Here is a 25,466-nt window from a genome sequence, read left to right on the forward strand (position 1 = left end):
CTTTGCCCGTAACAGTGGACGAAGTTTTGCTACATTTTGATTGGATTTTGTTGGACCAGCACAAACAAAATGTACAACGCCATCAGATAAAGATACTTGGACAACAGCCAGACACCTCTTTGAGGGCAAGAAGAAGACCTCTGGTTTCAAGCCCAGGAAGCACAGGACTTCTCATTGGTCCACATGCATCGTACACAAATTCAGCTGTTAATGAACAAATGAATGAACACATGACAAGTCCTTTTCCATCATGTTTGGTGTCTATTTGTTTAGTATATTGCCAAAGGTATTCTGATGATGGTTTGGAAAGTGAGAAATGCATTGATAACCTTCAAAGACACTTTAAAGACTTCTAACTGTGTACAGTATGCAAATGAGTTCCACAGGGGAAAGAAGGGTGGGCCAATCTGTGTGTCCCCTCTGATGCCAGCAGCCAATAGCAACACTGGTATGGAGGAGCGCCTAATTGCAATCTCCTCCTATTCGGAAAAGGATAAAGGTACCCTTTCAACAGACACTCCTTGTTCTGAGTCTCCACGCCAGAGACAAACAGTTCATCAGGTTCTGAGTCTCCTCATCCGAGAGACAAACAGTTTACCAAGTTCTGAGTTTCCTTCATGAGACAAACAGTTCACCAAGTTCTGAGTCTGTCCGACGAGGATTAGACTGACAGAGCAACCAAGTTCTGAGCCTCTGGCTTAACCAGAGAGACAACACAAGATCCGAGGATCTGATTCTACAGCTTGTGAGGCAGCAACAGATATGACGCGTTCTGAGCCTCCAGCCTGTGAGGAATGTTCAATCTAGCAAGATAACTACAGCACGTCCCGAGTCTCCATGCTAGATAGACCAGAACATATTGACCAACTTCTGAGTGTCTGGCCCAAAGAGGCAGAAGACACACAGAGAAATTTGCAACAAGGTTAAGCTCAGGAGAGCAAACCTTCACTTCAAGGTTCCTTCGTCTGTGTGTTCCAGATTAAGGACCTTCTGCACCTACTTCAGGGTCTCATCTGCGTGTTCCAGATTTTAGGACCCTTTGGGTGCCCAAGGAGATCAGCATCCCACAGATCTTTGTGTTCAAGGTTGTTGAAATGAATTCCAGCTTATTTCCCCACTGCATTGTCACCCAGCAAAACCAGTGGAAGAAGTCATTACAATTGGACTGCTTACTCAACCACGTGGAACGTAAATATCACTTGACCAAACCTCTTTCTAGAGACCTTGGCATTGTTGATTATTATCAGTATATGATTTACTAATTTACATTAGAGGTAATTATATCTGATGCTAGTTAATAACAAATAATCTTTTGTTTATTTGTTTGATACATGATAAGGTTCTTCACCTTAATTTTGGAGAAACAACAGTTTGTCTTTCCATAAGATAACGTAACTCTTCTATAGCCACACTTAATTTACTCACATGTATTTTATGCATCTTATGCACTTTATTCCTTTATCATTCATTGTATTTATTTAGTAGTTGTGTTAATTGTTCTGTTTATCTTTTGTTCATAAAATCTATTTTATTACAATTGTGTCTTAATTATGCTGATAATACAGAAAAGGCTCTACAAGTTAGAAATCTCACCAATCTTTCAGATAAATCAGTTGACCAACTCTCCCCACTTTACATTCATTCTAAATGACTGGACAGCCTCCTGTTCGGAGTGTACTCATAACCACACCTTAAGTGACATGTGATCCAAAATCCCAACATCAGCGGTGACGTGAATACCAATTACTACCTTACTTAGTGTCCTTGGGTGGACAAAAGTAAAAATCACAACAGTGCGTTGTCTCGCGAGACGTAAACAGATCCACCTGTGCTTGCCTAAAGGATCCCCACCCCCTCGGGGTGGAGTCTCCATTCCCCCGGCACTACTCCCTGCCTTGACAGGGAGTCTGCTGTCACGTTCAGGTACCCCGGGATGTATATTGCTCTGACTTATAACAATTTGAGCATTCAGCTCAGTGTCCTGTAACAGCGTACTGGCAGGGAGCAACCGAACTGACCCCCCGAGGGCCCCCCTGGAAGGGCGCGAACATCCCCACGCCGCTACGTTTCTGGGCGGACATGGAGATTTGTGTTCGGTGGGGACCTCTGCGCCCCGAAGCACCATAGGTGGGTTGGCAGAACGACCCCCTGATGGCACCGAGAGAGAACGGGCGCCTTGACGCACCAAACTCTCTCGAAGGGGACTGCCTTCGGAAGCCCTGAGCTTCTGGCGTCAGGGCTTCTTCGCTGAAGCCTTCCTAGAGATATTGACAGACCTTAGGTCTGCCCTACCTCGGGAAGACTTCGGCTGAACGCGCTGCCCGGACCCCCAGTCTCTCTGTGGAGGAGCCTGCGCAGCAACGCTCTCTTTTTGTTGTGCTCTGTGAGAGGAGGATGCACTCGACTGGGGCTGCTGGGCGGGAGCAGCCCCAGTCGAGTGCATCCTCCTCTCACAGAGCACAACAAAAAGAGAGCGTTGCTGCGCAGGCTCCTCCAATAGGGGATAAGACTTGCGGGGAAGAAACCGCTGGGACGCGGCTGTTTGTTTTCTTGCCTCTTGGACGCCGAAGAGGCCGGCCAGGGAGATAGGGGCATCCATAACGAATTTTTTATCTCTATCTTTAATTTCAGATAAATTTAGCGACAGATGCCTCTCCGTGGCTACCAGGGCTGCCATAGACTAATGCTAAAGTTGTTCTGACTGGCTTAGTGGGCAGCTGCGGGGCTCTTAGCGACGATGCAGACTCAGGGGAGAGATAGCTCGCTAGCGTCTCTTCCACCTGAGGCATCGCCGCATACCCATGTCTTTTCAACCCCACTATATTTGAATACTCGCAAGTGGCGGGGTTTAAAACTCTAAAGGATGCCGGTTTCGCTTAGGACCTCGACACCTCGGTGTTAAGCTCCAGAAAAAAACGGCAAGCCCCTTGAGCTCTCGATGGCAGAAAGCACTCGTCTAATTTACTAGACTGACGGGCTTCCTGCCTCTCGGCTGGCCAGTCAAGGCTTAATCTAGCTACAGCACGAGTGACAACCTCCAAAAGCTCCTCTTGAGCATGTGTGTGAACCGGCGAAATGTGTTCTTCGTCCAGGCTCACAACATCCAGCTCTTCAGGACTGGAATGCTTATGAGCCTGCGCTTCAGCACGAGCAGAAGAAACCGCAGAGCGTGCTTCTAACTCGTGAACTGAAACGTCAGATCTAGCGGGTAAGGGCAGAGATTGTAGATCACCCGTCTCTAACTCCGGCGCTAGATCCATTTGCGATCCCCAGGACACGAGCCTTCGCTGCACCTCGGCAAAAGCGGGACCCGAGCCCTGAGGACCGCGAGCCGAAGCACCCTACTCGAAGAGTGCTCGGCAGAATCGAAGCGTTCTCATGCTTAGCTTCTCGCAATGCTCGCAGTCAGCCCCCTCGAGGGCTGCCTGGGCATGCTCAGATCCCAAACACATAACACAGATCGTGACTATCCCCACCCGTGATGTAACGTGGGCAGGGAGTAACACATTGTCTGAACTGTTTCCTCGCCATAATATTTCTTTTTTCAAAACACATCAAATAGACAAACAATATTTCACATAAAGCACTTAAGACACAGAAGCTAACGCTGTTTGGTCCGGGTGTGCTTTATAGCTTCCTGGTCAATGACGTCACCCGCCTATGACGTATCGCCATGGTATTGGGCAGATTTTACGAGTGCTTCATGACGCAATCACGCAGAGGTGTTCCCGTAGCGTTTCGACGCAGCTCAAGTTCCCTCGATAAGGGAAATGCCTTTTTACTGCGGAGGTGATAGGCTTAACGTTTAAACTAACATTGGGATATTTGAAGTGTTTTATAGGTATGGATTGTATTCTAAGCAAGACAGGTCAAGTGCTGATTTGAGAGACTAAATTGATCAAACACGTGGGCTCACTGTCGGCCAGTAACTCACTGTTGGCTTGGTCTTTACTTAAAAAATAAAAATAAATATTTAATTTACTAAACAAAAATGCTTCAAACTTTTTTCTAAATTATCTTAAAGAAATGAAATGAAATGTTACTTTTACATTAAAAACAAAGCTGAACTATTTAAATAGCTGCAACAGTGTGTAATAGTGAGAATTAAAAATAAATGGAAAAAAACCCAGGCCCCAGTCGGACTTGGGGAGAGAGTTTGTTAAAGGAACATTCCACCGTTTTTAGAAATAGGGCTTATTCAACTTCTTTCCTACATGAGGGCAAATGCATTTTTGTCTTAGTGCATGCTGTCTCTTGACTACTTTTAAGGATTCCTATTTTTTAAGATTGCACTCTCCATTTAAAGAGGAGAGTTGAGATCTGAATGAAATTGAAGTGATTTTCATGATTTCATAACTGAAAAAAAACTTTTAGTTCACAGACTTAAAAATTTCCTCAGGAAAAAGGCTAACCTTAAAGTCCACATGAGTTCACGCAGGAAATAAGCTGTAAACCTGTCAACAGTGAGGAATAAGTTTAAATCAAGGAGACGTTCGAGTCCATATGAGAATTCACTCTGGAGAAAAGCCTTTCACATACTGTCAGTGTGGAAAGAGTTTGTTTGCAAGGAAACCTTAAAGTCCACATTAGAGTTCACACTGGAGAGAAGCCTTACACCTGCCAACAGTGTGGAATACGTTTCAATCAAAAAGGAACGATGGACCCTGAACCCACGGTTTTAATGTATTGCGTGTCTGAATGTTTTGATGTTTGTTGCTTTGTGGCATTAAATTGGGATTAACTTTTGTCCTTTTTCACCTTAGACCTGATGCCATTGGAAGAGGAGAGTCAAGATCTGAATGAAATGGAAGAGAAAGATCAGGACAAGACACATAATGATAACATAACTGAAGAAACATCTTTTAATTGCTCACAGACTAAAAAAACTACTTCAGGAAAAAGGGCTCAGAAAACATGGAATATCCGTAAGTTCACCTGCCGTAAGTGTGGACTAAATTTCAAAACGCATGGAAACCTTGAAGCCCATCTGAGAGTTCACTCTGGAAGGAAGCTTTACACCTGCCAACAGTGTGGAGTAACTTTCAATCAACAAGGAAACCTTCAAGCTCACATGAGAACTCACACTGGAGAGAAGGCTTTCACCTGTAAACAGTGTGGATTGAGTTTCAGACAAAAAGAACACCTTAATTACCACATGGAAATTCACACTGGAGAGAGGCTGAGATTCGCCTGTCAACTGTGTGGAACAAGATTCACTGAAAAAGGAAACCTTGAAGCTCACATCAGAGTTCACACTGAAGAGAGGCTTTACCGCTGCAAACAGTGTGGAACAAGTTTCACTGAAAATGGAAACCTTGAAGCTCACATGCGTACTCACACTGGAGAGAAGCCTTTCATCTGCCAACACTGTGGAAAGAGTTTCAGCCAAAAAGGAAACCTTACTTTCCACATGGATATTCACACTGCAGAGAAGCCTTTTACGTGCTCTCAGTGTGGAAAGAGTTTCAGTCGAGAAGGAAACCTTAAAGTCCACATGAAAATTCACACTGGAGAGAAATCTTTCATCTGCCCGCACTGTGGAGACCGTTTCAGTCAAGAGGGAAACCTTAAATCGCACATGAAAATTCATACTGGGAGGAATACAGAATAAATAGAATAAAAAAACATTTGTACTTTCCTAAAGTTGTTCATATGTAAAAACTTCAGGTTTAGAAGCTGTAATCACACGGCTAATGTACATTAGTAAATGCAAACGCAAGTATGCCAGACCGTCATTTTACATACTGATACACTCGAGATCATGTTAGTTGCATAACTTGTAAAATGAAGAAGATCTATAAATAATATGAAACATGTATAGGTGTGGTGAATAGCTAGATTAGGGGATGCAGAAAGCTTTGTATAATTATATATTCACGTGTTTGCACATCATATATAACAGGTGTTGAACACTGAAGTGTGTACAATTCAAGCTGTAGATAAATTTTTACTGTATACTATTATTTTTTATTAGTATTCATTATCAGTTAATATTATGGATTTGTTTTATTGTTCTTTACTGATATTCATTATCATTTGTATTTTAATTATTATTTAGTCAGAGTGAGTCTGAGCACAGGAGCATGAGACATGAGCCCCTTTCACACTGCGATTCCGGCAAATACACGGATAATGCGACCCGGCATTTGTTCCCGGGCCGCTAGATTTGGTCCATTCACACTGCCAGCGAAATACCGTAATATGTGCGCTTTCACACACAACCCATAACAGTCCCGGAACGAGTTGACACGTGACATCCTGATGTGACGTATAATGGCGAGCGATCTCAGCTTCAGCGCGGATAGTAAGGAGCTCCGTGGTCTCGACTTGTGTCCAGTTTGCGCACATTTCTGCTTGTTTAATTTTACGTAAATTTTACGTAAATACGTAAACTCTCTGCGTTTAAAACACCGACTAGCTCTTTTGGCACTGCAGGGTTGTATTATTGAAAAAACAAGCTCTAGGAGTCGCACGATAACTACGGACACGTTGCGGCATTAGTTTTGGCTTTTATTCACACAGCGCTCATCCCAGACCGAATACCGCAATGTTACTAGGTCCCCGACCCGGGTTCAATTCGGTAATCAATTCCGGGACGTGGTTGCTTTCACACAGAAGGCGACCCGGCAATGTTCCGGGAATATTGCGGGTCCGACGTGCAGTGTGAAAGGGGCAATGGAGAGATCATTTTGAACACAGGAATATGTAGAATAAGTTTTCCAATTATGTACATGTGTCTGTAATTCTCTGTAAAGAAGTATTGTGTCGCGTCACAAGATCTCTATAATGCATATTTTGAACAATGAACAAGTTTCTCTATGCATGTCCTAGGGAAGGGGTCCCCAATCTCGGTCCTGGAAGGCCGCTGTCCTGCAGAGTTTAGCTCCAACCCCAGTCAAACACACCTGAACCAGCTAATCAGTGTCTTACTAGGTCCTATAAAGGCATTGATTTGCTGTTTCAGGTGTGTTTGATTGGGGTTGGACCGAGATTGGGGACCCCTGTCCTAGGTTATACTGTGCCGTGTGAAAGCACAAGGTATAGTGTAAACAACCTGTTTATCTGGTAATACAATTCATTTCTCTATCTAAGCAACATATAAAATTCAAACTGCGTGTCCAAGAAGACTGTAATGAAAGCTGTAATGAACACCATCTCCTAGACATTGTCTTTCTCTCCTATGCCTTATATAAAATAATAAAAGGAAAATCTCTTGGCAAAATAACTGGTGTCCAGTCCTGTGAATTAAACTACCAGAGGGAAAAGCTTTTTAAGTCTACAAAGTGCTGACTGGTGAAGAGTGTTCTTTTCTGACATATGCTGTGTTTGAAATCGCCCCCTATAACCTCATTCATTATGCCCTACATAACTCCACTATTATAGTCCACTTGAGTGAGTGAATAAAACAGAGGACACAGGAAGGACTGCCGCTTTTGGATAGTTTGTGCGCGCTGTTTAATAATTATTTGAAATGTAGCCAACTAGCTGCTCCAGGGGGATAGTTCACCCAAAAATTTAAATGTGATGTTTATCTGGTTACCCCCAGGGAATTCAAGATGTAGGTGTGTTTGTTTCTTCAGTAGAACACAAATGAAGATTTTTAACTCCAACCGTTGCTCATATAATTCATGTCAATGGGGTGTTTTTCTATGAGAGTAAAAAAACAGACATACGAATCTATATTAAACACAGCGGCTTGTGACGACACATTGATGTCTTAAGAAAATGATCGGTTTGTGTGAGAAACTGAACAGTATTTATATAATTTTTTACTTCAAATACAACATTATTTACAAACGCTGCGACCGCGCCATCACTTCCTGCAAGTGAGGTCAAATGTACAAGATCCGGCATATCTCAGTGGGATACCCTGTTGCTACCTGGGTTTCACTGTTGGCAGTATCACATTGTATCACGTCAGAGTTGGTTATATTTATAAAGAGTCTTTGTCATCTTCCACCACAGGTATAATCCACGTTGGATGACTCTCCCACTCTTTACTGTAGATACAACTTGCTGTATATTCATGCCACTTTAGCATAGCGAGCACTTGAATATACTGTTACAAGTTATTGCGCTAAAACCCTGTCAGTCAGGAATGATCGCATCTGCCTGCTGATTGGCTGAAAGCGCGTTCCTCTAAAACCATTGGTAGGTGAACCCATGAACTTAAACATGATAAGAGGTGTCAAAAGTATTCACATTCATTGCTCAGGTAGAAGTATAGATACTAGGGTTTAAAAATACTTATGTAGAAGTTGAAGTATAAACTCAGGCTTTTTACTCAAGTAAAAGTGTAAAAGTACTGGTTTCAAAACTACTTAAAGTACAAACCAAATTTCAAAAAAAGTTGGGACTGTTCAAATTGTGAATAAAAACAGAATGCAATGATGTAGAAGTTTCAAATTTCAATATTTTATTCAGAATACAACATTGATTACGTATCAAATGTTTAAACTGAGAAAATGTATAATTTTAAGGGGAAAATAAGTTGATTTTAATTTTAATGGCATCAACAAATCTCAAAAAAGTTGGGCCAAGGTCATGTTCATCACTGTGTGGCATCACATCTTCTTTTTATAATAAACGTGTTAAGCTGTATACGTATACATTTTGTACTGTATCAGCGTTTCGTCCAAACGGATCCGTCGTTTTAGAAGCATGCATCCGATATTTTTCGAAACCGGGTCCCAAAGCGGATAAATCTGAAAACGAACATCTTCCGTTTTCATGTGTACAGCGAATCCGTATATTTTCTGAAACGGTGATGTCATCACACTACGTCCAGCACGTTGAAAGAGGTAAGGGATACAACTACGGGCACTGGGCATGCACACATCAATATCGCGTCATTTAATTAACTTAATATCTGCATATTAATATCCGTAATTTAATTATCTGCATACCTGTAAGGGTATGTTTAGGGTTGGGGTAGGTGTAGGCATTAATAAAACACATCTGTTAAGTAGCAAATGTATTTATTGTTATTTTATTGTGAGATTTTGCCTCACCTCCGAACACTGCTATACCCCTGTCTAGCCACAACTCTTCTCCGTTTTTAGTGTATTTTTGTGGCAGAATTACAGCGCCTGAATTACACACTGGCCTGGCATGCAAACTACATCTTTTTTAGTCCGTTTTTGTAATCTCGTGTGGACGCAGATATTTCTTGAAACGAGGGGAAAAAAAGATCAGATTGGGAAAGCCAAGATTTGATGTCTTCTTTGATCTGGATGGCATCTTCTTCATCCAGTTCCTATTGAGTAAACAGTGTAAACAAACAAAAAATTAATTTGCTTCAAAAGATGCACTGTGTGAACAAACAGCTGAAATCTGATTTTAAAAGCTTCCGCTTCCATACTGAAAAAAGTCACGCACATCTTGGGTGGCTTAAAGTAAAGTAAATCGAGAGAAATTGTTATTATATGTAAAGTAGTCTTATTTTAAGAGCACAATAGTCAATTAAAGGGTTAGTTCACCCAAAAATTAAAATTAGCCCACGATTTACTCACCCTCCAGTCATCCTAAGTGTGTATGAAATTTTTTCTTTCAGACAAATACAATCAGAGTTACATTTTAAAAATCTCCCAAGCTTTATAATGGTAACGAATGGGTAGTTCTGTTTTAAAGTCCATAAAAGTGCATCCATCCATCATAAAGAGCATCTAGGTGGTTAATAAGGCCTTCTGAAACTAAGCGATGTATTTGTGTGAGAAAAATAACCATATTTAAAACTTTATAAAGTAAAATAACACGCTTCCGGCAGACGGCCTATGCAAGTCAAATTACAGCAAAAGAATAGTGATGTTGTTCATTTTGAACGAATCTTTAATATAACTAGGGAACAATGAGTGATTTGTTCATTTTGTATTGACCGCATGCGCAACATGCCATTGTTTCTGTTCAGGATCATTTCTGTTTCTGCATCCAGCCTATGGGGCTGTGAGTCGGCAAACGAATGAGTCAAACCCAAAGACTCAAGATGTGTCACGTGATTATAATTTATGAATTATTAACCATTATTTAATTATATTTCAGCATAAACATACATCACTAGACAGATAATGAGCACAATATAGAATTTATTTATGCCTAAAATGTATACAAATTGTATATTTTTGCCTTGTGAGAATAGTTTATTCTAATGTAATTTAAAAAATAAGGTCAGAAAGAAATCCATTGTTCATAAGTACCACTAAATACTGTTGTACAATGAGGAGGTTGTCAGCTCACTAGAAACGTTATCAGTCTACCAATGTGTAGGGAGCCAAGGTCTTTACTGACCATAACAGTGCACCTTGGTTGTGTTTACACTGGCACAATAAATAAATCAGATTTTTTACTCTCATCTGGCTGGGATCAGAATTTGTAGCACACGTGTAAACTAAAACAATCTGAGCCACTTCCAAATGTGGTTTGAAATCGATTGAAATCCAATATCATGTCCAATATCTGACCTAACATTACAAATTCAAAAACCCGTGGGAACTCATACTACAATTTATTTATATAGTTAAGATGCTACTATATAACATCTTAACTATATTATTGCTCAAATACACTGCCGTGCATACATTTATAGTAATTTTACTATATAGTATTTTTTTTTGTGCAAAAATTTAAATAGGTACAGCGACAACCGTTTCATAAGTACTAATGTTACAAATCAAGACAAAAGTGACGGGAAATCGTTGATTAGCCGATTTTCACACGCAATAAAACGTAAATAAATAAAAAGCAAATAAAACATACATCCATAAATATATATAAAGCACCCAACAATTTGTCCGTTCATATTTAATCTATCCCTGCGTCCCAATTCACATACTATCCAAATGTTGAAAAGAGTATTCCAAAGATACCCGGATGGTTTACTATTTCCGGTCCGAATTCAAAGTGCGGATCAATGTGCACTCTAACTGATATCGCCCACAACCCATTGCGAGTTGGACGAGGATTCGATTAGAACTACAAACCTGGATAAAAAGCATTAAAAAAACTACAAACATGATGGATATGCGAGTCTGACGGTTAAGTAGAGAGGTTAAAGGGGTTTGAGTGACCAACTATCAGTATTTTACCTGACAAAAATATAATTATTCAGTGTTGTCCACATTATATCTCACCTGAGCAGCATTGTGAACTTTTGTAATGACACGTTTGTCCTTTTACTTTTAAATGCATTCTCCTTATTTACCGCGCCTCCATCTTGAAAACCAAAACGAGGCTGGGGGTAGACTCTAAACTTAAAGTTCAATGACAGAGTGCAACAGCGGGCGTCTGTCATCATGGCTGTACGTGTGTGGACATCAAACCTTTCTTCCCAAATTTACAATGGATTATGTTGAAAAATGGGCAAATAACGACTGCAAGATTTCCTGGGCTGTTTTGCTGAAAACATGAAATGGAAACTTGACAGTTTCTTTTTTACATACTTCCTGCCTGCCTTAAGCAACAAAGGTACATGAAAAGAACATCTCTGAAATTAAATGAAACACATGAGCCCATGTTTAAAGTTGTTTAAAGTACAGTGTTTTATTTTTCAGAGGTTTTGTGACAAGAGCTTTATATTTAAAGGTTTTTGTTTATATTTAAAAGTACCAGATGTTTCTGCTAATGTTCATGTGTGGAGCAACACTGTTTGCAGCACTCACTCACTCACACACACATTCACACGTCTATATTACCAACAGGGGACTATCACTCTACACTGACCAAGAGGGGACCTGTGTTTCTAGTCATTCTGAAGAAACAATATATATATATATATATATATATATATATATATATATATATATATATATATATATATATATATATATATATATATATATATATATATATATATATATATATATATATATATATATATATATATAAATATAATGCCATCGCCACCATTACATGTAATTTTCAAATAAATAAATAACATTGTTTTTTAATTATATTAAATGCAGTTAAGCTTAATACAGACTATATAATGTGCATCTATATGTCTTTTATTATAACTGTTCTTTTGAATATACTGACAAGTATTTATTTGTAAACTGAAATATACTTTAATGCCATTTATTTTGCAGCTTGTATTTAAATATATGTATTACACAGTTGCAATGAAGTTACAAGATGTAACATCAAGTAACACACTACAGTTAGTTAGTCCCCAAGTCTTCTTGTGCTTTAGTATGTAAGTCAACACATTAAAAGAAGTTAACTTTTATAATGTGTGTGTGTGTGTGTGTGTGTGTGTGTGTGTGTGTGTGTGTGTGTGTGTGTGTGTGTGTGTGTGTGTGTGTGTGTGTGTGTGTTTACACAGGCATAAGGGATCACAATAGGCACACATAATCATACACACTATACCAAAGAATTAAATGTTTACATTTTATTTTTTCATACAACAGTCAATGTTTGTGGACAATACAGACATTAAGTTAGTCTCAAAATTGTGTTCAGTTTTACCGGCATTTGGCTGATGCTAATTTTGTGCCATGCAGGTAAAAGAAGCTAGGAAAGTGCTTGGTTTGGATTTGATTGGATTACTGCCAGAACCAGCACGCAACAATAAGTATGCCCTCAACATGACAGACCTGTACACCAAGTGGGTTATTGCAGAACCCATACAATCTAAGACAGCAGTGTCTGCAATAATATCTACAAAGATGCACTTGTTTGGCATGGTTAGGAAAATCCTTACAGACCAAGGGAAGGAGTTTGTCAACAAGGTCAAGTTTTGTAAAGGTTTAATTATGTTCCCTCATATTCTAGTCTCAACATTCATGTTGTTGTCTACAACGAATCCGCTTAAATTTAACTGATGATCCCTCTGCAGCTCAACAACAGCATATTCAGTATGCTGAAAATCAAACATGCTGTCTCCAGTGCTTACCATCCTCAGACCAACGGACAGGTAACTCTTTGGATATCTGTCCTGTAAGATCTATTGTTGTCTTATGGTTATTTGTCAACTTTATATATGCATTGATTTGTGCTGGATGAAAGAACAAATCGGAATGTCAAGCGTACTCTCAGGAAATATGTGAATGAAAACCACAATGACTGGGACCTCCACATTCCCGCTGTGGTGTATGGAATCAAGCGGGTTGCCTTAACATGTTTACTTATTATATTTATAATATAATATAATCTACTGTTGCCAATGTTATAACTGAATTAATATTTAATATTAATGTCAAGGGTATTTTTCATTTTAATACAAATTTAATAGTTAATGGGAAGCTTCCTATCTGATCAATTCTCCACTAGACAGAGTCCCTACTTCTTCCTCTTCCATCGACACCCACGTCTACCAGAGGTCATGAATGCTTGTCCCATGGAAGATGATTTTAAAGTTGCTGACCGAGAAGATGACATTGACACCAGTCTGTAAGATGCAACTTCTCAATTAAATGGTTTGTATTTGAATTATGAAGGTAAATGACATAGTGAATAACTATAACTATTGGAATTAAACTTATCTATGTATTTTCTTTGCTATGATTCTGCTTTAGATGTAACTGAACACTTATGTCATTGTTACACTGTATATTTAGAGAAGTGGATAATGTAATGTTTCTGGGACTGTCTGTTGTCAGTGTCACTATCACTTTAGCATTCTTTACCTCAGTAGATAGCATCACCAAGAAAATAATTAGTGATGGAGGCCAAATGATTCTCCTGACTCAGTGTGGCCTACCACACTCTCTTGTCAGTGATGGTATACTTAAAAATATGCATGGCCTTTCTAGTTAGAGAAGCAATTGAATCTTCATGTAAAGCCATGCTCCCTCTCTCTTTGCTACATTGTAATGAATTAACAATCAAGAGAAGAATTACGAGTTTTAATTTGTGGGTATTATTCTTTTTGTAGGTTCTTGGCAACATCTGAAGAGCACAGAGCATGCAACAAAAGTCGTTCCAAAATCGTAAACGCACGTTTGTGAGAGTATGTTCAATTCAGGACGTGAGACAAGAGACACATTCACAAGTCAGGACCAAGGACCATATACTGTGGCCAGCATCTCTTTCAAAGGGGTGGCGACTATTGCGAAAGGATCTATTTGTCAGAGGGACAGTGTGTCAAGACTGAGGACAAAATACAGAATTAAAAGTAGGGTAGCATGTTCAAAAAATATTGTATAAGAGTTTACAATTAAAAGCTAAACTCAGGAATACTGGATTTTTTTTTTATTCCTGTTGTTACTAATTGTCACTTTTTTATCATCAGATGGACCAACTGAGAGGTTTCTCCAGGACCACTGGTATTCAAACCTTAAATGTCAGATAGAGCTTCCCTATGCTTGTTCAGGTGCAAAGTGGGAGAAGGACTTGGTCCCTATTCAGGAAGAACTGGTAAGCATTCTGTCTATTTAGTCACACTTTGCATATTTAAATGATAACTATTACTTACTCATGTCAAACGCTCTTTATTTTTAGTTAAAGTATGTGTTGGACATAAAGCAAGGCAAATCTTTCTTCACACAAGAAAACTTCTGGAGCCTGGGTTTAAGCCGGTGCATGGAATCTTAACGTGCGTGTGTCTTAGTTTACTGCACAAAAAAACAAATTCTCAGATAATGGAAAGATTCCAGCATTCACAGAGATGTATTCATTCTGCAATTCATTTTTTAGATTGGAAATGCTTGCCTCAAGATTGTGGATGAAGCTGCACGAAGACATGTACTTTATAATATTATATCTATTACAATTATATATATTATATTAAGTATTTATTTGATGCATGCATGTTTAACATGCGTCAAAAAATGTTGTAAGGGAAATAAAATTCACATTGTAGACTCTATGTTGTTCCCACCTGGAAAGACAAAAATGTGGAGATTGCATTGTTTTTGCCTGCAAGTTATTTTTTTGCTATCATATCCTAATCAACTGAAAAAGAACAGACACAAAAATTAATTGTTAAAAAAGTAATTGTTTTTTTGTCCATGCATATTATTTTGTCCCAATACCATTAGGAAAATGTGAGGTCTAAGGATGCCATACTATTTCCAGCTTGGAGAAAGCAGCAGGGTGAAGCTGACCACTATCTGCTCTGTTTTGGGTTTCTTTTTATAATTTTTCTAGCTGTAATATTTTTAAATTCAACAGGAAGGGTTAGTGAGTTAAATTTTCATGGATATGAACAAAATGCCAATTGCAGGTTATGTTAGTAGCGAAGAGGGAGATACTTTTTCTTGATTCTCTTCCTCCTGATGGTTTTGGAGATGAAACTTGCAAAACCATATTTAGGTTGAGACTAAATATATTTAATTTACTGGCCTTGTTTCAGGCATGTTCTTTTGCATTTTTCTCATTCTCAGGCTTCAAGGTCCTATACGAGCCTCATTCTCAGGCTTCAAGTTCCTTTCAGAGCCTCGTTCTCAGGCTTCAAGTTCCTGTAAGAGCCTTGTTCTCAGGCTTCAAGTTCCTGTAAGAGCCTCATTCTCAGGCTTCAAGTTTCTATAAGAGCCTCGTTCTCAGGCTTCAAGTTCCTGTAAGAGCCTCGTTCTCAGGCTTCAAGTTCCTATAAGAGCCTCGTTCTCAGGCTTCATGGTTCTATAAGAACCTCGTTCTCAGGCTTCAAGTTCCTATAAGAGCCTTGTTCTCAGACTTCAAGTTTCTATAAGAGCCTCGTTCTCAGGCTTCAAGGTTCTATTATAGCCTCGTTCTCAGGCTTCAAGGTTCTATTATAGCCTCGTTCTCAGGGTTCAAGTTCCTGTAAGAGCCTCGTTCTCAGGCTTCAAGGTTCTATTATAGCCTCGTTCTCAGGGTTCAAGTTCCTGTAAGAGCCTCGTTCTCAGGCTTCAAGTTCCTGTAAGAGCCTCGTTCTCAGGCTTTAAGTTCCTGTAAGAGTCTCGTTCTCCGGCTTCAAGTTTCTATAATAGCCTCGTTCTGAGGCTTCAAGTTTATATAAGAGCCTCGTTCTCAGGCTTCAAGTTCCTATAAGAGCCTCGTTCTCAGACTTCAAGTTTCTATAAGAGCCTCGTTCTCAGGCTTCAAGTTCCTGTAAGAGCCTCGTTCTCAGGCTTTAAGTTCCTGTAAGAGTCTCGTTCTCCGGCTTCAAGTTTCTATAATAGCCTCGTTCTGAGGCTTCAAGTTTATATAAGAGCCTCGTTCTCAGGCTTCAAGTTCCTATAAGAGCCTCGTTCTCAGACTTCAAGTTTCTATAAGAGCCTCGTTCTCAGGCTTCAAGGTTCTATTATAGCCTCGTTCTCAGGGTTCAAGTTCCTGTAAGAGCCTCGTTCTCAGGCTTCAAGTTCCTGTAAGAGCCTCGTTCTCAGGCTTCAAGTTCCTGTAAGAGCCTCGTTCTCAGGCTTTAAGTTCCTGTAAGAGTCTCGTTCTCCGGCTTCAAGTTTCTATAATAGCCTCGTTCTGAGGCTTCAAGTTTATATAAGAGCCTCGTTCTCAGGCTTCAAGTTCCTATAAGAGCCTCGTTCTCAGACTTCAAGTTTCTATAAGAGCCTCGTTCTCAGGCTTCAGGCTTCAATATCAGGCTGATTATATTATTCTTTACACAAAACTTGTAACAAAACTTGTTCTTATAAACCAAAGTGCTTCAGCCAAGATAAAACATTTTTTTGAAAAGTGCTCAGTTGCAGAAAAAAGAAAAATGACACTGACTTCAGTTGTTCCTCCGCCCTTTCCCTAACTTCACCATAAAGTGCAGGGATAGCTGCGCGTGAATATTTTCGCACAGGGAGCTCGTATCTTGGGTCGATGATTGAAATCATTTTTCCTGAAGCGCACGTTTTCCACCGTGTCATAAGGCATGAATGCAGCGATCTGTGTTTGCTGCATGGGTTTCTCTTTTGACACATCTGGTGTTGGGGATGATGATGATGGTGGTGTTGTTTGAGGGACAGGTTGTTGGCTTAAACTTTTATGGTGCCTCATCTTCTGACTCTCAGAATGCTCTATCGGGTGGAATAGATTTGATGTGTTCCCGCTGCTAGTCGGCACTACTCTCCGGCACATTTTGCAGCACGCTGAAACCTTAAGTTTATCAGAGCTCGTATAGCCGAACCACTTCTATACCACTGAATTATTCTTTCCTCTCTTATCAACCATTTCGTCTGATTTCTCCTCACTTGTGGAAGCTCGTTTAGTCACATTTGTATTGCGGTCAGGGCCAGGGCGCTCATTTTGTAGCTAAAATTTGCCGCGTTGGAGATCAGCCTACTGCTGCTGTGCTGAGCACTGGTTGCGTGACTCTGCGGTGTACGTCATCACGAAAGTAGCCAATGGTATTCTGCTCTTTCTGACGGCTGCGCGCCTAACGTCAGTCAGTGACAAATAGTGTTATGTATATTATTATTATTATATATATTATATCGAAAATGTGTTTACTAATCATATCACCGTTATCGGAAAAAAAATTATCGTGATATATATTGATATTGAATTATTGTCCAGCCCTACCACATACATTGGAGTAAATTGATCAAAATTGTATCATTTTACAGAAATAAATCTAAATTTTAACACAGTGGTGGAATATTGCATATATTCTATTGTATCTATTCACAATCTTATGATAAACATATATAAAAAATTAATATTTTGATTTAATTTTAACTAATTTGTTATTTAAAAATCTATATTTTTTATCATTTTGTAAAGAAAATGCCATCGAAACTTTCCTCACTGGAAGGCTGGAATGATAAAAATACCAACTATTTTATTTTGACCATGAAATCAATACAACACAACATAATCATTAATTCTCCAAGCTTTTTGGAAGTTTCTGTTGATTCTATAAATTGGCACTAAACAGGGGTAAAATTAATTTTCTTGATATCTCCTTGCAAATAAAAGTTATTGAGATTTATCTGACCAAAGTATCTAATAACTCCTACTCATCTCCATTGACATAAACTGGCCACTAGGAAATCGAAAAGAAGGCTCTGCCTCTTCAACTTTGTAAAGGGAGATCTCGGGCTCTGATTGGTCTAGAATCATGATCCACATGTCTATAAAGAGCTGAGATGCAATATGTGATGACATCATCAAAAATCATGGCTAACATCGACAATCAAAACTAGCAATAATAAGAATATTTGTCTGCATCACATGTTTTGATCTGGACATCGGTGACATATTACAGTGTCATTTGGCCATACTTGCTCACAGACATGTAAAAATAGTCTCATTTTGAAGCAAACAACCTAAGGAACAAGCTGATATAGGGTTGTAGCTTTACAATGAGTTTGTGATCCGAACAGGAATATGACTTATGTGTTTGCTTGTTCAAAGGAGTCATTTCCATCTTTGTGATTCTTTTGATAATGAATTTACTGTAAAATATTGGATCGGTGAAATTAACTGTATGGAAGTAAAACTGTGCCACTGGATTTTGAATTCTAATTTTTAGCACTGAATTTTTTTACATCGAATTTTTAACACTGAATTTTATTTTGCATCTAAATCAGACTTTGAATTTTAAAAGCCATCGAATTTCTAGCTCTGTTTTTTTTTGCCTATGACATTTTTTCAATGTTTTAAAAAAATTCAGTGTAAAAAGAAATTCAACGTCTCAAAAAATTCAGTGTAAAAAAATTCAACGTCTCAAAAGATTCAGTGTTAAAAAATTCAACGTCTCAAAAGATTCAGTGTAAAATAATTCAACGTCTCAAAAAATTCAGTGTAAAAATATTCAGAGTCAACATCCGGGTAACCAAGGAGAAGCAATCGATCCCTGTATCAAATCATCCAACATCCAGCCAATCATTTACGCTCCATTGGTCATGTGACGCTAAAACAGGAAGGCGGGGAACAGGGCCGTTTCTAGCCTTTCTGGCACCCTAGGCGAGATTCATATGTTGCACCCCCCCCCCCCCCCTTTTTTTTTTTTTAAACTTCTACTTATTAAGTAAATATGACTTCCTTATTTCATGGGCAAATTGTACATGCATTAATCGAATAATGTAGCTAGGTTTATTATCTCTGAGATCACAGATGTTGGGGGGTTCGGGGGCATGCTCCCCCGAGAAAAATTTGATTTCTATGATCTACATATGTGTATTTTAAGATGTTCTGAAGGCCAAAAAATTAGATAACAATAGCTTGAAAACCATGTCACTCGTCGCCGCTGCGGATTGAAGAACACACTGACACAAAGACTAAAAGACGGGACGAAGCAGTAGCCGAAGCCTTGCGCCAGTTTCATGTTTTAAAGGTTAATCACATATTTTTTTAGGGGGGGCTGATGCATAAGTTCATAAAAAAGGGCCTAGTGACGCCCATGGTTATGACAGTATTAGACTACTTGATCAATTTACACTAAACAGCTATCTCTGATGTAAAAAAAAATTATTCAAATTAACTGCTATAATGTTCTGCAGCTGAAATGAGCATGGCGTGTGGTCCGTCCAGTACTAATATTCAGTGTAATGTTTTGCTCAACGTTATGATAGAGGGACCAGCTTAGTAGAGAACAAGTAACCAATAAGTAGGCTATACCTGTATATTTCGCTTTCTTTTTACGATACTGAGCCCCTGATGGCTTTGACCTTTTCATGATGATGAAACTAAAGCACGCTGTAACGAGTAGAAATATAGTGTGGCCCCTTTAAGAGTTGCGCGCGCTCCCTGCAAACGAAGTCTGCATTTTGTGTATGTGCGCACTGAGTCTTGAGCTCCCATGTGTGGGGATTATTTTCTGTTTTCTGTTGCTAACAGTTATTTTGTTTTATTAAGTAATGATGTGGATGGAAAGGGAGTTTGTGATGAGAGTTCAGCGGGGAATAAAGTGCGATCTGTTTGATGTTAATCGCCTCCGTGTTTGCATCCACTCCAGTTACATTAAGTGAGCTATCCACATTTTTCACTCGGACACAAGCGTTACAACGCCACGGATGACGACGTTCCCTGCCGCCCTCTACATGATCTCATTTCATTACAGCAGCTCCACTATCACCATGGCGACTTCACTCCAATAATCGCAACTAATCATAATGCCTTGAAATAGCAAAAGTAAGAAATATTAATAATAAAATATATATGAAATAACTAAAAAATCTTGTTGGGGCGGGGGCTCATTGACGCCCCCCAACTGTTGGCGCCCTAGGCGACCGCCTAGTTTGCCTATGACTAGAAACGGCACTGGCGGGGAAGCTCACTTCAGGTGAGCTCCAGAGCTCAGCAGCATGGCTCAGAACACACACGATGGCGCTTCAGTGAGTTTACTCATGACCAATGGAGCGTAAATGATTGGCTGGATGTTGGATGATTTGATACAGGGATCGATTGCTTCTCCTTGGTTACCCGGATGTTGACTCTGAATATTTTTACACTGAATTTTTTGAGACGTTGAATTATTTTACACTGAATCTTTTGAGACGTTGAATTTTTTAACACTGAATCTTTTGAGACGTTGAATTTTTTTACACTGAATTTTTTGAGACGTTGAATTTCTTTTTACACTGAATTTTTTTAAAACATTGAAAAAATGTCATAGGCAAAAAAAAAACAGAGCTAGAAATTCGATGGCTTTTAAAATTCAAAGTCTGATTTAGATGCAAAATAAAATTCAGTGTTAAAAATTCGATGTAACAAAATTCAGTGCTAAAAATTAGAATTCAAAATCCAGTGGCACAGTTTTACTTCCATAACTGCTCAGTTGATATTCCTGAGGCCGATAGCTTTCATTTGATATATGACTTGTCTATTTAAGGTGTGGTTGAAATTTTATTTTATTTGCATGATTTTCTCATTGTGTGTGTGTGTGTGTCGGGGGGGGGGGGGGGGGTCGAATTCAGATCGTATTATTTTCTTCTGTGTAATATAAATGCAGAAGTTATTTAGTTATTAAGAAAGCTGAGGTTCTAATCTTTCAAATGATACCATATATGTCTAGTTTTGTGGTGCGCGAGTTATAGATTTAAAAAAAAGATTATGATGATGCAATTTCATCATAGAGGGGGTGCAGAGCTGAAGTGGTTAAAATCTTGGGGTGGCACACCAAAACTAGAAACCATCATTTCAGAATTTTATTCTACTGGTGTAGTAAACCGGCCTGTAGAAAACAGAAAGATTTAAGGAAACTCCTACTGATATACTTTGGTTTATTGGTTTTGTTATTATAAACAAAACATACATTTCTCCAGATGGAGTAACTATCTAGGCTAGCCATCAATTACATTATTAGGGACATGTGATCGTTACCTTACCTGTTGGTCCAGGAACACGTCTAACACCTGCTTTTGCCATGTCCTGCCACACTTCTGTGACCAATGGTGCTGACTGTCCCTGGGCTGCTGCTGACTGTTTTTCCTCCTCATTGTGTTCTGTCACTAATGCTGGCTGTGTATCCTTGTCATGCTGCTCTGTCTGTTCCTCTCCTCCATCCTCCTCACTATTACTAAGCCTCTGCTCCCCTGCCATCTCTTTCACACCTCCTTCTGTACTTTTCTTCTTAAAATAAGAAGAGATGTCTGTGGACTTTCTCTTCATTGTCTGAAAATTGTCATAACATGCATCAGCTAACGACGTTAGCTAGGTAACGTTAACGTTTAATCTTGTTAAAACGTGTCAAAGACACATCAAAAAGCAGTATACTTATAACCATTTGGCACTGAAAAAGCACGTCACGACACACAATTCCCGTCTTCTTTTACTAAAAAATATTGTTTGCCTTATTTACTTACCAGTAGTCTTGGTCTTCTAACGTTAACTTCTTTTGAAATTGTTGACTGACCAGCGTGCGAGGACCTGTTGCTGTTTGAGCGCGCAACAGCGGCATCGGGGGAGGGGCGGGCTACTGTGTGTGATCGAAGGTCTAGAGCGGCTTGACTGCCTGGCTGTGCATTAGGGATAATTACAAAAATGTATACTGCCTGGCGCCATTGCTGATAATTTGATTACACATTATGTATTTAGTGTTTTCTTTGGAATGCCAGAGATAATGCAACCTGCACTGACCCGGGATCCTGGACTGAATAAACAGGAAGAGACCTTAGGGTACGTTTTAAATAAACAAAGAAAGTGTATACAGATGTGGAACATGAGGGTAAGTAAATAATGACAGTTCACCTAAAAATTTACATGAATTAACTAAAATTCTGTCATTAATTACTCACACCAGTGTTGTTCCAAACCCATAAGACTTTGTTCCTCTTCGGAAAACAAATGAAATTAATTATTGATTAAATCTGAGAGATTCATTTTTGGGTGAAACAATCCTTTAAGTACTGTATGTATGTATGTATGTATGTATGTATGTATGTATGTATGTATGTATGTATGTATGTATGTATGTATGTATGTATGTATGTATGTATGTATGTATGTATGTATGTATGTATGTATGTATGTATGTATGTATGTATGTATGTATGTATGTATGTATGTATGTATGTATGTATGTATGTATGTATGTATGTATGTATGTATGTATGTATGTATGTATGTATGTATGTATGTATGTATGTATGTATGTATGTATGTATGTATGTATGTATGTATGTATGTATGTATGTATGTATGTATGTATGTATGTATGTATGTATGTATGTATGTATGTATGTATGTATGTATGTATGTATGTATGTATGTATGTATGTATGTATGTATGTATGTATGTATGTATGTATGTATGTATGTATGTATGTATGTATGTATGTATGTATGTATGTATGTATGTATGTATGTATGTATGTATGTATGTATGTATGTATGTATGTATGTATGTATGTATGTATGTATGTATGTATGTATGTATGTATGTATGTATGTATGTATGTATGTATGTATGTATGTATGTATGTATGTATGTATGTATGTATGTATGTATGTATGTATGTATGTATGTATGTATGTATGTATGTATGTATGTATGTATGTATGTATGTATGTATGTATGTATGTATGTATGTATGTATGTATGTATGTATGTATGTATGTATGTATGTATGTATGTATGTATGTATGTATGTATGTATGTATGTATGTATGTATGTATGTATGTATGTATGTATGTATGTATGTATGTATGTATGTATGTATGTATGTATGTATGTATGTATGTATGTATGTATGTATGTATGTATGTATGTATGTATGTATGTATGTATGTATGTATGTATGTATGTATGTATGTATGTATGTATGTATGTATGTATGTATGTATGTATGTATGTATGTATGTATGTATGTATGTATGTATGTATGTATGTATGTATGTATGTATGTATGTATGTATGTATGTATGTATGTATGTATGTATGTATGTATGTATGTATGTATGTATGTATGTATGTATGTATGTATGTATGTATGTATGTATGTATGTATGTATGTATGTATGTATGTATGTATGTATGTATGTATGTATGTATGTATGTATGTATGTATGTATGTATGTATGTATGTATGTATGTATGTATGTATGTATGTATGTATGTATGTATGTATGTATGTATGTATGTATGTATGTATGTATGTATGTATGTATGTATGTATGTATGTATGTATGTATGTATGTATACATGTTAAAACAAGCTATCAGTTGTTTTGAAACAAATGGTTTGTTTTTTTTGGTCCTTTTCCATTTTTTCCCCCCTCAACAGAGTACAGAGAATTCCTGTGCTGTCTACATGTTGATGGTAAGAATGTTTAATTTGTTAAATCTGTTAGATGATAAAATCAAAGTCTTAAAGTGTTTTTGTATTTCATGGTATGCCCTCAGCACATGCACATCATGTTCATTAACATTCACAGAGTAAGCTGGATTTTTACACAAGTATGCCATCAAACTATTGGCATGTGTCAATTTGCTTTTGTTTTTATGCATGTGTTTTTAGGAGGAGGTGCCATTGTTTCGCCAGTGGTGGTGCATTCAGCTGATGGAGAGGATTTGCCTAGAAGGGTATGACAGACTCTACAGATAAAATTTCGGCATCTTGTTTGTTTTTTCACTGTTAGCAAAGTGACACTAGAAAGGTGTTATAAAAATAGAGCATATATACATTTTTTTTCCAAAGACATGGTCAGAGATTTGCGTACTGGACAGAAGAAGCATCACACCTCCTTAGTTTGTCTTATTGTGTTTACCAGGTTCAACAACCAACCATTGTGAGAAACCTTCATAAAGCCTGGTACTGCGTACACAATCACAGAGATTTATTCTGTGGGGAGGTGACAGAGCCTGATTTTCTGAGGATGAACAGTGATGACCAACAAAATGCCCTCAGGAAGGTCCTGGGTGGTGAATCATCTGAAGAAAAGGATGACTTTTTGTTTATATTTCAGTGGCGAGAGGACATGGAAACATTTTTGTCTCACTGTGCTGATGAACAAGGCCTGAAGGTCAATTCCATGTTCCATAATCAGCGAGGGAGGGAGGGAGGGAGTGAGTGAGTAAGTGTGTGAACAAACAGCATATGGAGGGAGTGAATAAATGAAAGATGGAGGAAATTAATACATTTATGAATAAATTAATTGAATGAATAAATAACTATCCGGTGTTTCTTAAATGCAGACATTTGTATTCTGTATATTGTAGACAGGTATGCTGAAATAAGTAGAACATATCTTTAGAAAATGACATATTTAATGTAAACAAACACACATATATATATATCTGTATTTTTTCCCAAATGGGTTCAAGCAAGTGTAAACTATTTAATTTATATTTTTAATATTTTATTTAACTATTTAATCAATGTAATTAGAGCCACATAATAATGTTGGAATATATACTTTTGTCTCGTAACGGGGAGACTTGCATTCTTATAAAGATTTAATTTAACTATATTGTATAAATGCATCACAACAACTACTTTAAGCTTACAAAGACTATCCCTGCTAATTTGTTGTTTTTGGTGACATCTTATAAAGCATATTGTAGTTTGCATTTGAATCCTTCAACTAGTTTTACAAGGGGTTAATATCCAATATACAAATAATTTTTTAAGCAACTTCATCACTGTTAGTCATTATTCAATTAAGGTTTATGGGAAATTGTTAGCACTTTTCCCAAATATTTCATTTCAAAAGGTATTCTTTTTTTACAAATTCTTATTTAATAATAAATTAAAAGAAAACCATCTTAAAATTATCTATCGTTATTACCCTTGTAATAAATAAATAAATGTAATCAATGTCTCCCCTCTTTGCTCTTTTTGGTAACAGGAGTAAGAATCTCTTGTACACTTATTCTGTCTTGTATTAATTCTGTTCTTACTCTAAAAAATGTTGGCTTCAAATTTCATCTTCCTTAATTCTTGTATTTCACCAGCTGTGTAATATTTCTGTAACTAAGGTTCTTTTTCATTCGGATGTTTCTGAAAGTAAAGAGCTAGATAATGTCTTAAGTTGTATTTGTATGATGGGTAAATATTATATTCACAAAGCAAAATACTTTATTTTCAAACCTAACTGCAAAGTATTTGCTTATGATTAACAATTATTATCATCTCTTCAAAAAATCACCACAAATAAATAAATAAAAACTTTAAAATGTCTCTTATTAT

General features: G+C 37.9%; 2 protein-coding genes across 2 annotated transcripts in view; both read left to right on the forward strand.

Moving 5' to 3' along the window:
• The window catches only part of LOC137049255 (zinc finger protein OZF-like), a 37,394-nt gene extending 30,183 nt beyond the window's left edge, over positions 1-7,211 (forward strand). Inside the window, exon 3 of the mRNA XM_067427751.1 lies at positions 4,764-7,211. Within this exon, the coding sequence (XP_067283852.1) occupies positions 4,764-5,611 (848 nt within the window). The 3' untranslated portion in view covers positions 5,612-7,211. The remainder of the gene's footprint in view (positions 1-4,763) is intronic.
• LOC137049384 (THAP domain-containing protein 5-like) overlaps positions 1-25,466 on the forward strand; it is a 163,647-nt gene that overhangs the window by 59,078 nt on the left and 79,103 nt on the right. The gene's annotated exons all lie outside the window — the stretch shown is intronic.

The sequence above is a fragment of the Pseudorasbora parva genome, chromosome 20, assembly GCF_024679245.1.
Source record: "Pseudorasbora parva isolate DD20220531a chromosome 20, ASM2467924v1, whole genome shotgun sequence".
Taxonomy (NCBI): domain Eukaryota; kingdom Metazoa; phylum Chordata; class Actinopteri; order Cypriniformes; family Gobionidae; genus Pseudorasbora; species Pseudorasbora parva.